Source organism: Anabrus simplex, chromosome 1 (assembly GCF_040414725.1).
Source record: "Anabrus simplex isolate iqAnaSimp1 chromosome 1, ASM4041472v1, whole genome shotgun sequence".
In the NCBI taxonomy this organism is placed as follows: Eukaryota; Metazoa; Arthropoda; class Insecta; order Orthoptera; family Tettigoniidae; genus Anabrus; species Anabrus simplex.
In genome coordinates this window covers 659,446,446-659,461,585 of record NC_090265.1, presented here as the reverse complement: position 1 = coordinate 659,461,585, position 15,140 = coordinate 659,446,446, and the positions used below count along the sequence as shown (strand labels likewise).

Here is a 15,140-nt window from a genome sequence, read left to right as displayed (position 1 = left end):
AGGTTGCTGAAACTATCCTGGCTCATTTTGTTTTTGTGGGTACTGGTATGGGTTTAAGGCCAGGTACCCTTTCCAATGCCACATGATATTCAGGCAATGATTGATCTTCTTCATTAAATTGAAAGCTGAATCTATTTCATCGATGTGTCCCACTAATGACCGTAAAACCTTCTTGCGATAGCATATTTGAATGCCTGAACAATTCTTTGATCCAGTGCCTGAACATGAGAAGTGGTATTGGGTGGGAGGAACAGGAGTTTTACATTTGAAAGCCAAATTTCTGGTTGACATGCAGCATTGTCTAGTATCAAGATCATGTTATCGTTCCTGGCTTTCATCTTGTAATTGAAAGCTAGAAGCCATTTCTCGAATGCCTTTTATTTGCATACCATTCAGCAACGTGAACATTTAAGTCCATATTTTTAAAGCACCTGGGTCTCGAAGATTATAGTTCAGTTCTTATGAGTTTTGACTTGACATTTGAGCTCCACCTTTTGGCAGAGGCTAAGTGAATTAATAAACAGCCAATCATAGACAGCCGATCACTCCGATAGAGCGCGTTAGACTCAAGTTTTGGTTACCATTGTTGTCAGTCTGCTGTTTACTGTAACGATGTGCTATCAGCTGTGGGTTATATTGTGCTCAGTCCTTTTCGCGGTCTTTGTCATTTCACTCGGTCATTATTGACAAAGCGCCAACAATGACGGCCAGAAATAATGAGTTGATTGAATGGTTGAAGGAGCATAATATTTCAGTTCGCGATCACATGGGGTAGGGGAGGATCTCGTGCATCTTGTGAAACAAAACAAGCCCTAGTACCCAGTTTACACGGTGGATGAAATAGTCAGGAGGTGTGGGCATAAAGTTCTTCGCCACCCTATGTAGGATTGTTTTCGTGCTTAAAAGAAATTGAATCTATTAGTGAAAGTGAGCTCTTCTCGATGGTGAGTAGAAATTTCATTTCATTTTCTCGCATTTTATCTGTTTGAGCATTGATCTGTTTTCATCTTATAGCCTTACCCTATATGTGTTATTATTCATCTTATGTGAGTTATGCATGTTGCTACGAAGAATAATTGATTCTGGACTTATATTTGAGCATATTCGAGTATATACATTTTCTTATAGCCTGTCGTGAATCAGTTGTTTGTACTCTTAACAGTTTGGCATCAATGTCTGACTTCCGGTTAACTGTCAAGTTGAAACTCATTGAAACGGAAACATAGTAGCGGAATTTCCTTTTGCTGAGATCGTTATGACAAAACATGATAGTGATTCTTTATGTTGATATATTCCCACTCTTGCAACTTTCATTTGCCAAAGCGTGACTTCTTGGGTTCCTTGTTAAGTTTAACTGAACTACCTGACCTTGATCTTATCAGCGGCTTTGGAGGTTTGACTAGAATGACGCAAGTTGGGTCGGAAAATCCCTTGGCAACTTGCGAGTAAATAGTCACAGGCAGTATTCCTGGGAAACGAGAATTCTTGGATTGTACACTAATTAGGATGCAAGATGTTAGTCTGGCCAGGGTACCCTGCTACGGTAATGGAGTAGACCATACTGCCAGTAGCTCAACGCCAAGTGTTTGGGCGGTGGAAAATAAGCTGACACCCTAAGGGAGATAACGGCTTCTGGCGGATGAGCTCCCTTAGGAGGGTGATGGCCCTTAATGAGGAAAATGTCACTAAAATCCATCAAATGAAGGAGTCAACAGCTCCAATGGTGAAGGAGGACAACAAATCCCAATGGCAAAGGAGGTGGAAGAACTGCCTTTAAAACTTAAATCCACACGTTTGTTCTTGCAATGAGTGGTGTTGTGGTCAGCGTCTGTACAACATGTGAGGTGCTGCTGAGAAATAAACTCAACGGCTCATAACCATAGTTTTAATCATGGAACGGTTAACAAACTGTTCCCCAAGAAAGTCAAGTAACCTATGCATGATGCAAAGCCAAATCCCATGGCACTACAGCCTTTGAAGGGCCTTGGCCTACCAAGCGACCGCTGCTCAGCCCGAAGGCCTGCAGATTACGAGGTGTTGTGTGGTCAGCTCCACAAATCCTATCAGCTGTTATTCTTGGCTTTCTAGACCAGGGTCACTATCGCACCGTCAGATAGCTCCTCAATTCTAATCACTTAGACTGAGTGGACCTCGAACCAGCCCTCAGGTCCAGGTAAAAATCCCTGACCTGGCTGGGAATCGAACCCGGGGCCTCCAGGTAAGAGGCAGGCACGCTACCCCTACACTACGGGGCCGGCATGCATGATACAAACTTAGGGAATAACTTCTCCAGGTGGTAATCAATCCACCATGGCAGTATGCCGTGCAACTGGGCCTAAGGAAGGATTCTGGAGAGCCCAGAAAAGGCATGCAAGAAGGAGTCGGAGCCTTCTACTGGTGACCCATCAACTAACAGCAAACTGAGACCAAAACAGAAATACTTCTTTGATATGCTAAATATTAATACACTTCTGAGAGTTGAAAAACTAAAGGAACTAATCAAAATTCTAGATGACCAGAAAATCTTAATACTTGCTCTTCAGACAGTAATATGTTAGACTCAGAAAATTACAGAATATACAAAGGAAAACCAGGGAAGAGGAATAATGAAGAACGTCCCCCACCCAGGAACTGCTTTCTATTCACCCTCTGAAAGACTGTCTCTCTTGACCATAAGATGTGGAAATAAAAATTATACATTAATTAATGCTCATGATCCAATAAATGATAACAGGAAAAATCCTGACAAAGTGGAAGAGTACTGGGAACTCTTGGAAAACGAAATCCACAAAATTCCTGCAGATCACATCAAAGTGTTACTTGGGGACTTCAGTGCACAAGTTGGGAGAGAAAGGATTTATAAGAAGATTGTAGGACAGTTCCCGGCACACAAAAGAACAAATAGAAATGGAATAAGGTCTGTAGAGCTATGCAAGGCTTTTAATCTCAAACTAATGTCCTATCTACTTTAAAAAGCTGAGTAGAAAACAAAAAACCTGGCGGTCTCCAAACCCACACCTCGGGGAATTCCAAATTGACCACGTAGCTATCTCTGCCAAGAGCAAAAAGGAGATTCAAAATGTCAAGGTAAAAAAAAAAAAGGAGCCAACATTGGGTGTGATCATTACCTCACGACTGTAAAAATGAGATTCATCCCGCAAAATAGACAAAACAAGAGAACAAACAGGAGAACTAGATTTGATGTTGAAATGTTAAAAAACAACTCGGAAGTAAACCGAAAACTAAAAGAGAAGTTAGAAAAGGATAGTGCAAAGAATTGGGAGGATCTGAGAACAAAAATAACTAAAGCTACACAGGAACTATGCCCTCTGAAGAGGGAAAAGAAGCATAGATGGTGGAATGAAGAATGTGAAGAGGCTATAAATGAGAGACGGACAGCCTGGAGAAGGTGGCACTCCTCTAAAACTGATGGGAATTTTCAGACTTTCAAGACAGTGTGAAAACAAACTTTTAAAACTATAAGAAATGGAAAGAGAAAATATGAAAGAAGTCGGCTGATGCAAATTGAAGATTTCACTAAACATAATACAAGAAATTTTTACAAAACATTCAAAGCGGAATTTGGCACGTTATTTTGAAAAACTACTGAACTGTGAAGAACCTGAAGGAAGATTTTTTTTTTTTTGCTAGGGGCTTTACGTCGCGCCGACACAGATAGGTCTTATGGCGACGATGGGATAGGAAAGGCCTAGGAGTTGGAAGGAAGTGTCCGTGGCCTTAATTAAGGTACAGCCCCAGCATTTGCCTGGTGTGAAAATGGGAAACCACGGAAAACCATTTTCAGGGCTGCCGATAGTGGGATTCGAACCTACTATCTCCCAGATGCAAGCTCACAGCCGCGCGCCTCAACGCGCACGGCCAACGCGCCCGGTGAAGGAAGATTAAACCAAGCTCGATAGCTGCAGTCGCTTAAGTGCGGCCAATATCCAGTATTCGGGAGATAGTAGGTTCTAACCCCACTGTCGGCAGCCCTGAAAATGTTTTTCCATGGTTTCCCATTTTCACACCAGGTAAATGCTGGGGCTGTACCTTAATTAAGGCCACGGCTGCTTCCTTCCCACTCCTAGCCCTTTCCTGTCCCATCGTCGCCGTAAGACCTATCTGTGTCGGTGTGATGTAAAACAAGTAGCAAAAAAAAAAAAAAAAAAGAAAGATTAAAATTCAGTCAACCACAAACAAAAGCTAAACCCTCGGACCCACCAGGTGAGAAAGAAATATATGACATAATCCGAAGTCTGGAAAACAATAAGGTTGCAGGGGAAGATTTGATTGTTGCAGAACTGTGGAAAGAAGCAGGCATTCAGGCAAGACAGGAACTGACAAACATAATACAAGAAATCTGGTGAATGGAGAAAATCCCTGATGATTGGAAGAACGCATTGATACACCCATTACATAAGAACAGTGACAAAACAGATGTGAACAATTACAGAGGAATCTCCCTAGTAGCAGTTACATATAAAATACTGTCAAAAGCTCTTCATAATAGAATTGAACCAATAATAAACAAACAAATTGGAAAATACCAAAGTGAGTTCAGAGAAGGCAGATCATGTGCAGAATAGATTCTAAACCTGAAAACTATAATATGAGACAGGGTTACAAAGAACAAAAACTATGTCATAGTTTTTGTGGACTTAAAAATGCGTACGAATCCGTGGACATAATTTTGCTACTGAACGTTTTAGAGGAATTTGGAGTTGATACAAAATTAATCAATATAATTAGCCAAACTCTGCCTGAAACAAAGTCCACAGTGAAATTTATGAGAGAGATCTCAGATGAATTTGAAATTAAAACCAGTGTCAGGCAGGGAGATGGACTTTCCCTGATTCTTTTCAATATTGTCCTGGAAAAGATAATAAGAGTATGGGAAAAAAAGACTTAAAGAAAGAGGACTCCATCATGAGATAAGATTAGGTTCAAGAGCACAAAGGGGTTGGTATAAACTGTTTGGCCTTTGCTGATGATATAGCAATCCTCTCTTGATGTATTGAGACTGCTGTAGAGCAAATCAACCTTCTGAAAGAAATAGCGGGAAAAGGTGGACTTCAGATATCTTTTGAGAAGACTAAATTCATGTCAAATATTAGGGATTCACCCACAGTGCTAAAAACAGAGTACAGGAAAGTCAACAAGGTTAATAAATTTAAATGCCTAGGTGGAGTAATTCAGGTTAATGGACTTGATAAGGAAGCAAATAGATTAAGAGCAAGAAAACTAGAACTAGCATACCAACTCACTAAAGATACCTACAATAAGAAGAATCTCTCAAGGAAAAGTAAAATCAAACACTACAACACAGTAATCAAACCAGAGAGTTTGTATGCCACAGAATGCATGTTCTCTATGAAATCTGATGAAATAGAAGAGATAAAGAAAAAAGAAAGGAAAATATTGAGGAAAATTTGTGGACCATTGAAAATGAAGGAAGGAGAGTTTAGACATAGGAGGAATAAAGATCTATACAAGGATAGGTAGGCAAGGGTTATTCTGCCCGAAGGCAGGTCCGAACCTCCGCAGAGGTGTTCCTGAGCCGGAGTTTACGTGCGGTAGGGTGGCCAGTTCCTTTCCGCTCCTCCATTCCCTTACCCCCCATCAACAGCACGTGGCAACCCATCCAACTCCTCACCACACCCAATGTTGCTTAACTTCGGAGATCTCACGGGATCCAGTGTTTCAACACGTCTACGGCCGTTGGCTATACAAGGATGAAGAATATGAAAGGCTGTTAGACACGATCAGAAAGAGGAGAATTAAAATTTTTGGTCACATAATGTGGATGGATAACAGTAGATTGACAAAACGAGTGTGTAATCATGTTTACAAGAGCAAGAATGGCAACCAGTGGATCCAAGGAGTAAAAAAGATATGACAGAGATTGGAATAACAGACAATGTAATACAAGACAGAACAACTTTCAGAAGATTGATACAAAACTTCAAGGGTTTCCAGGAGAAGGAAAAGAGGAAAGGTAATAATAACATCTGGACAGAAGAGAGGAGGAAATAGTAAAGTGAAAGGATGAAGAACTATTAGAAGTCAAGAAAAGAAGGATTAAGATGAATGCACAGGGTTACTTTCTGTGGTCCTTAGATGGCCAAAATCGTAGAAAGAAGAAGAATGCAAGATGGCCATTATGAAAGGTTTGAAAAGAGACGTATACAGAAGAATTAACTTCATGGTTACTCCAACATTTCTATTTCTTTCTCTCTTTTCCCTGGATTCAAAACAGTACAAACATTCAAACATCATGCCCATATGTCTGCAGAATGGTTTTAAAAGAAATGATGACACTACCCAGTGGAGCAAGTAAAGTGTCCGCTTAAGACAAGTGGACGAGACTAATGGTGATATCTGGTGTCCAGGGTTCAAGATGTCCATATAGGTAGGTGTTCACTGAATAAAGGTGTTCATTACGGCAGGTTTGACTGTAATACACTGTAATACATACTGACTTGGAATGTGTTTTGTAAATGAGTTACGTAGATTGATGAGAGTTAATTTAATATTACTATAGGTGCATAATTCCTGCAGTTACTTAGCTGTTGGCTGTGTTCTTGGATGGTTAAGGTTCAGATACTGTTGGTTGTTGGGTTGACATTTTCACCTTGAAAATCACATAATGTTGCAAGGACATCGGACTTAATTAAACCCCTGGCCCAAATCCAGGTGTTTTTAGTAACCCCAGGAATACCTAGGAAAACTCTGGATGTTAGTATGGATTTAGCAAATATTTCTGTACTCTTTTCATACTTCCCTATTTCATTTCTTAGTATTTGTCAGGATATTTCTGATATATACAGTAGTTAAGTTTTATAACATCTTATAACTGTATCTCCTGTCTTAAAGCACATACAGAGAGGTAGATAAAAGTTCCTTTTTATTTTGAAATGTATAATTATTGTTGTGCACAACAATTATCTGTTTTAGAGCCCTTTAGTGCTGCTGTTCCAACAGAAGTTCTTACCCCAGCATCACAGCGAGCTCAACTGCAGAAAGAAGTCTGGTTCCATGGTCCTGTTAGCCGCCATGAGGCTGAGATGCTATTGACACGGGTAAGGATTGCAGTAATTGAGGTTTGTAACTGTTTAGCCCAGAAACGAAAAGTAGTGGGTTTGTTACTATACGGATGTGTGAATTTAAAAGCTTGTGTGTTCAAGGAAACTTACCTGAATCATCCCTTTGGCTTCATGCTGTGATAGTTGATATTAATCTAACAAGGCAGATCTGGATGAGGGTTAGAATGCTTATAAATTAACTTCTGATCATAGGCTAAAACTATTTTGATATAGCAAAATATTATTCCTGTTTAATTGTATTAAAAGGTAGTGTGCTTTTGTGTTGTTGCTTCATGTAGGGGCTAAGGATGTATTGTTCATCAGTTTTATGGATCGTTTTATATTTCTTGTTATTATTGCATCTGTTATGTCACTTTCAATTATCTGCATGATGATCACGATCTCCCACTTCCCGCTTTTTTTTTTTTTTTTTTTGTATTGATCTGCTGTACGTCACACTGCCACAGATAGGTCTTATGACAGCGATGGGATAGGAAAGGGCTGGGAGTGGGAAGGAAGCGACCATGGCCTTAATTAAGGTACAGCCCCAGAATTTGCCTGATGTTACTTATTTATCCGGTGCTACAATCGTGTGTGAGCGTTGGCCTCTTCTGCAATATTCCTCCATCTACTTTGATCCTGAGCAGCTGGTCTCCATGGACGGTTGTTCATTGCCCTCAGGTCAGCTTCCACTTCATCACTCAATCTATTGTGGGGTCTTCCTTGTCGCCTTCTTGTATCTTTTCGGGATTTAACTACGTTTCGTGGCATTCGGTCTTCCTCCATCCTTTTAACATGTCCAAGCCATCGCAGTCTGTGTGCCTTAATAAATCTAACTGCGGTATATTCTCCTGATCTAATGTATTGTGTATTTCAGCATTCGTCCTTATCCTCCAACCATTCTGGTCTTTAGTTGGACCATATATTCATCTAATAATCTTTCTTTCAATTATTCTTAATTTGTTTGCATCATCAGCTAAAATATTCCAGGATTCTGAGCCGTATGTCACTACATGTCTAATCAGGGTCTCATATAAATTTTAAGTTTTGTAGGTCTGGATAATAAACAAGACTTGAATAATGTCAGATTAGCATAATAGGCCCTGTTTCCAGCCGTTATTCTATGATATATCTCTTCAATTATTTTATTTTTATTCATCAATATGGTTCCCAAATACTCAAAACCTCTAAAATTCTCTAAATTTATTGTCAAATTATCTTGACTACTTCTACCTTCTATAACAGTCATATGCATATACTTGGATTTACTATCATTTACCTCCAATCCCATCCGTTTTCCTGCTTCCTCCATTTCAAGAAACATTTCCTTCAGATATCTATCATTCCTGGCCATTAACACTACATCATCTGCATATGTACAAATCTGTTTAGATTTAAATCCAATATTTCCAGTATCCATAATTTCTTTAAGGACCTTGTTAATTGCCAGATTAAACAACGTGACTGAGAGTGCATCACCTTGTCTGACTCCTCTATTTAGAACAAACATTTACAATTCTTCCATCCACCATCACCTTCGTCCTTACTTCTCTCAAAGTAATTCTAATCATCCTAATCTGTTTCTGCGGTATTCCTATTGCCTCCATATATTCACGTAACTTATCTTTGTATATACTGTTTCATGCTTGTCTAAAATCTGCGAAGAACATATGTAGATCTATATTGTGCTCATAACATTTTTCCATCATTTGACGGACAACAAATATTTGATCTACCGTGCTCCTATTTCTCCTGAAGTCACATTATGCTTCTTCCAATCTCTCTTCAGCATATGGAGTCAGACACTGCAGTAGGATATGTGAAAATTCTTTATAGATGATATTCAGTAATGTGATTCCCTGATAATTAGTGCATTCATACTTATTTCCCTTCTTATATATTGGGAAAATTATTCCTATGGTCCACTCATCAGATATCCGTTCTCAACTCATATATCTCTTGTAGCATTTCTTTGCTGCAATTTTTAATCAGTTCACTTGTTATCTTCCTCTGCTTTATGGTTATTTAATCTTGTGATAGCCTTTTCTAAATCTTCCTATGTGGGGACATTTATCAATTGTTCTGGCCGAATCTGCTCCATATGCCTTTCACTCTCTTCCCCCTCTTCTCTCTCCTTGTTAAGGAGTTCTAAAAAGTATTTGGTCCATCTTTCGCTTATTTCTTCTTCATTCTGTTGTAATTTACCTTCTTTAATCTTACAGCCGTTTAATCTTGGCTTATACCCCTCCCTGAAGTAATTAATTTCGTTATAGAATTCCTTTGTCCTCTTTTGTAGCCTTTATGTCTCTACACCCTCTAGTTTAGTCCTGCCGGGCTGAGTGGCTCAGACGGTTAAGGCGCTGGCCTTCTAACCCCAACTTGGCAGGTTCGATCCTGGCTCAGTCCGGTGGTATTTGAAGGTGCTCAAATACGACAGCCTCGTGTCGGTAGATTTACTGGCACGTAAAAGAACTCCTGCGGGACTAAATTCCGGCACCTCGGCGTCTCCGAAGACCGTAAAAGTAGTTAGTGGGACGTAAAGCAAATAACATTATTATTAGTTTAGTCCTAAGCATTGCTTTTTTTTTTTTTTTTTTCTTCTTACATATATTATTAGCCTCTGGTCTACATTTCTCATACATTTCCCTATTTGACCTTGTATCTCTCTGTAACATTTTTGCTCTTGCTATATTCTTCCTTCCAATCGCTTCTTCACACTCCATATCAAGCCAATTATTTCTTTTCTTTCTAGCTATACCCAGTGTTTCTTGTGCCACACTTTGTATTGACCTTTGGACTTTTGACCACCTTTTCTCTATTCTAGAGACTTGTCCAATTGTCTGCGAAGTCTCGTTCATTTTTGACTGGAATTCTTGTTTTTCCTCTGGTTGTTGTAGTTTTTTCCAAATTCCATTTCTTTCTTTCCGTAGGTTGTCTCCTCTGTCCTATTGCCAATTTTTGTCTCACTACTGCTTTTACTAAATAATGTTCAGAATCACAGTTAGGCCCTCTACATATCCTTACGTCAATAATGGATGTCACATGCCTCACAGTCACCAGGACATGATCAATTTGGTTTACTACTGTGCTTTCTAGCATCTTTCACGTTTCTTTATGTATTTTCTTATGACCAAAGCATGTGCTTTTAAGTACAGGACCGCTCATAGTTGCAAACTGTTCCAAATGAAAACCATTCCCATTTGATTCTTCATGTAGTGTAGCCTATATTTCCCTGCTGTTGGCCTCATACATTCTTCCTTTCCCACTTTGGCATTATGGCATTAAGGTCTCCTAGAATAATAATCATGCCTTAGCACCTCTTCCGTTGTTTGTACTAGCTCATCATAAAATTGTTCCTTCCTTTTCTCATTCACATCCTCAATTGGCGCATGTGCTATATACTATTATATTCCTTAACTTCTCCTTAATCCGGAGTTTTCATATTCTATCTGAAGTAGGTTCAAATCCTATTGTACTCCTCTTCAGTTTCCCATGCACTGTAAATCCCGTACAGAATTGTCCTGTTCTTTCTTCCGGACCACTATAGTAGAGGCTATAATCTTTCTTTTCAATACATCCTTGCCCCTTCCATCTTATTTCCTGAATTGCTACTAAATCTTTTTTTTTCATTTACTATTTCTTGCATTTTTCCCAGTTTCAGCATAATTCTTACATTTCCATGTTGCCATGTTTATATCCGCTTTCCTTACTCGTGTCCTTTTCCCATGTTGCTGCCGATTTTGATTTCCGTCCAGTTTTCTCGTAGAAGTCTTCTGAACAGTGCTTTTTTTTACGAGGTGAGGCCTTTAACCCCGTGCTCAACCCTATCCATTGGCCGGGGATATTGATTTTGGAGCATCCTACTTGTAGACAGGTTGCCTTCACCACGGCTAAGGAGTCCCGTCTACTCACCTTATAACCTCACCTAATTAATCTCAGTGAGGGTGGGTTGCCTCATCCGCCTTTTCCACCATTCCGAAGGTTTCCTTCTCTGCCGAATCCGCCTTTAAGGTCTTCACCCGTAACCCTAGGCATGGGTTCCACATTATACCCTGTGGGACTGGGTCCCCACCTGAACTTTTACACTGGCCTACTGGAGTAGAGGGTGCCCACCCCCGCAATGTGGATGTGCCAGGCAGGAATTACTCAATTGGAGATTAGGGAAGGTGGCCCTATCTCCCTTGAGTTGGATTAATGGTTGTGTATGATACCACAACCAAAGGCATTTGTCTGATGTGAAAATGGAAAACCACAGAAAACCATCTTCAGGACTGCTGACAGTAGGGTTCAAATCCACTATCTCCCGTATGTCCAGCTGGTTAGTGTGCTGGCCTTTGGTCACAGGGGTCCCAGGTTCGATTCCCAGCAGGGTCGGGAATTTTAACCATCATTGGTTAATTTTACTGGTACCAGGCCTGGGTGTGTCGTCTTCATCATCATTTCATCTTCATCACGACCCGCAGGTCGCCTACAGGAGTCAAATCGAAAGACCTGCACTTGGTGAGCCGAACATGTCCTTGGACACTCCCGGCACTAAAAGCCAATTCTCCCGAATGCAAGCTGATAGCTATGTGACCCAAACCACACAGCCACTTGCTCGGTCCCATCACTTCTTACCGTCTGTCAGTAGTCTGTCTTATTCTTGTCCAGCTCCGTCACTTTCAGGCAGTCGTTAATTTGGTCTACTCATTTCTGTTTGGATCATCAAATAGGACATTTCCGTAAAATAATAAATTTTGTGCAGCTATTACAGCTGGGTGCAGAGATCTTGCAATGAGGGTAGGCAGTATCTGCCTTGGAAAGTATTCTATGTTTCAGTCTAGTGGAGGGAAGCATAAGTGTATGAGATACAGGAATGTTAAGGATGATACGGACATCCAGCCTTCAGTCTACAAGAGTTGACCATATGTAATTAAAATCTGACCATTCTGGGAACCCTGCGTTCTGAAAAGACAAAGTTGATCATTGAGCCATGACATCCTTTGATGATTTATTCCAAATACTCTTTTGATTTTTTCTTCTCCTGTGTTTTAATCATGTCAATACCTCGGATGTGACTACTTTAAAGAATTAGAGATGCTAATATCTGTGTTGTCATGTCACACAAGGAGAGATAGGAGAATGAAAAGGAACACATAATAGCATGGGAAGGGGGAGCAATAGAAAGAGATGTGGACAAACATGAAAATACAAAAAGACGAGGACAATTGGCACTTGTTCATATTCTGCCATTTTCAGGTAGACACACTCTTTCCTCATCAGTTTAATTTCTTTTACATCCATTTATTCTCAGCTCCTGATGAGCTGGTTTCTGCTTTCCACCTTCATGAGGAGGGCAGGTATCAATACTCATTGAGGAGCTATCTTGACAGGATCTCTTCAGTCTCGAGGGAGAGAGTGCAGGATCAGAAGAAAACTGGATAAACATATGAAAGAAGGTAGAGATGTAATAGATAAATACATGTGTTAAAAGGCTAGGAGTATGGGACAAACACAGGAGAATAGGAGCCATTGGATCAATGTAAGTATTGGAAAAGAACCAAGGAATCAAGAAGTTTCATATCAGGTCACATATACAGAGATAGGAACTTGAAAAAGGAGCATGTAGGAGGACAGGCACATAAAAGATCAGCATGGGATGATGAGGGAGCAGTAGAAAGAGGAGACGAGGACAAACTTGAAAATGCAAAAGGATGAAGACATTCTCCACTTCTTCATAAGAATTGAATCCTTGCACAGTCAGTTGACTTCTAAGAGGAAAGTGCAGGTGATCTTTGTTAGTAGATATAGTGGCACATTAAAAAAAGAAAACCTTTCCCTGAAAGAATTCTGGTACCTAGCTTAGGCTGATGTTAGTTCAAGAAATTTTAAAGCACATAGCATTATTATTCTATGTTTATTTGATTTCCTATAGCAGTAATAATTGTATTTTAGTCTTTACGGATAATTTTTACTGAAATATTTATATAACTTATCCTATGTAGTTAATCCTCGTAACCTAGGTATTAATAGTGTAGTTCCTGCTGTTGGTTTTATGATTGATTAAGGTTATGATCACAAGATGTTCGTTTTATAATCTCTAGGATGGTGATTTCTTAGTGCGAGAATCGCAGGGCTCTCCTGGCCAGTACGTCCTTACTGGTATGCAAGGTGGCATCAAGAAACACCTTCTGCTTGTGGATCCTGAAGGTGTGGTGAGTAGTATTCCTTTTATTGTGCAAGGAATTGAGAAAGTCTGCTATTTACCACTTGTCTTTGATTGTATAATGAGTTTCTTCCTAAATATTGTGTTAACTATTTCTGACTAGCCTAGAGTCCGGCTCCATGGCTAAATGATTAGCGTGCTGGCCTTTGGTCACAGGGGTCCCGGGTTCAATTCCCGGCAGGGTCGGGAATTTGAACCATCATTGGTTAATTTCCCTGGCACGGGGACTGGGTGTATGTGTTGTCTTCATCATCATTTCAGCCTCATCATGACGCGCAGGTCGCCTACGGGTGTCAAATCAAAAGACCTGCACCTGGCGAGCCGAACCCGTCCTGGGATCTCCTGGCACTAAAAGCCATACACCATTTCATTTCACTAGCCTAGGAAAAAACAGTGTGCAGTTCTAGTCTTTAGATAGCATTCTTTGAAAACAGACATCAAAGCTATACTGCCTTCCCTGTTCGTGGAAACTTGTCTTTGTCAATGAAAAGCCCTCAGGAGACTATTCCTTCACTAAAATTCCCTCTCCTTTGCTGGCTGTGATCACATAGCATACAATTCATTTTGTGCTTTAACATGTTGCGAATAGTAGATAGGAGTGGTGATGTTAAGTGAAATGTTTGTAAAGGCTTGTATTTTTGTATTTTACTTTTATTCTGATTTTCCATCAGAATAAATTTCGTCCCTGCTCTGGCAAACTAACGAATCTGCAAATTGTCAAAAGGTTAGGAGAGCTGAAAGAAGTTCTGATTACTCATGTCAAATCAATGTTTATATTTAATTATTGGTTTTATGTGTTAGGCATACAGAACCAGCTGCAGATGTGAGACTTTGTCAGAGGGTAGACAATATATAAATAATAAAATCTAGACCAGAACTTCAGAACTACAGATTCCTTAGTTTGTCAGTTTCGCTGGTTTGCCAGAGTGGGGACGATTTGTTCTTTTTTCTTCTTCTCTTTTTAGCCTACATCAATTTAAAATAAATGCAGAACTTTAATGTGCTTACTCAATTTTAATTTTAACATGCATTCACATACTCCAGATAATGTGTAATTTAAAAACAAAAACTTGTTAATTACTGAATGAAGAAGGATGCACGATTAATCAGCTTTTAAGCATACATTTGAATATGTTATTATTATTATCATTATTATAGGAGGATAGCACACAATGTGCATATAGGAAAGATATCTTAATTGCGTAGTTCAAGTAGAGATACTGTTCTTTTGGAGCACAGCTCTGCGTGATACCGTTGGCAGAATTTTCCACACAGTTCGCACTTTCCATTTGGTTCGTGGAAGTGATTTCTGTTGCACATTTTGTAGTGAAATCCATGGACCGCGAAGCATGTCATGGTGTGTCGCAGGTCATAGCTAGAATTCTTCCATTCCGACGCCATCATGGCGTCTGTTCAGTAGAAATCTATTTTAATCCTGTAGCTCTTGAAGTAAGGCTTGGTATTGTGACATGGAAGGCAATGATAATCTTAATCGTAGAACTTCTATATAGAAGGGTTGTCTTGACAGCTCATAATTTAACCTCGAAGGAGCGTTCTTTGCCAGGCAGGGAGCTTTCTTGAGATACGTGGCCTTCACTCGTTCTAGTACAGCTAGGTTGTCCTTTGTTAGGTACTCCCAGATAATCTCTAATGCGTATATCATGATGGGGGAGATCTTGATATGGAATAGGGCTATTGCTGTCTCTATAGATAATTGTCGAAGAACCTTGATGTCATTCATTGCTGCGACTGCTGAGGCTGCTTTGTGTGTGATGTGTTTGGTGCAGCTTTTTCCGTTTGATTGTAAAGTCATGCCTAAATACTTGTAGGAATTGACCCTGGCAAGATCTTTA

The 15,140-nt window shown here is 39.9% G+C and overlaps 1 protein-coding gene across 3 annotated transcripts in view; it reads left to right on the top strand.

Annotated features, from left to right (window-relative positions):
* Shc (SHC-adaptor protein) overlaps nucleotides 1-15,140 on the top strand; it is a 179,903-nt gene that overhangs the window by 131,420 nt on the left and 33,343 nt on the right. For all 3 annotated transcript variants that reach the window (XM_067135813.2, XM_067135812.2, XM_067135814.2), the window contains exons 9-10: nucleotides 6,955-7,079; nucleotides 13,166-13,276. In XM_067135813.2, coding sequence (XP_066991914.2) covers nucleotides 6,955-7,079; nucleotides 13,166-13,276 — 236 coding nt within the window. The remainder of the gene's footprint in view (nucleotides 1-6,954; nucleotides 7,080-13,165; nucleotides 13,277-15,140) is intronic.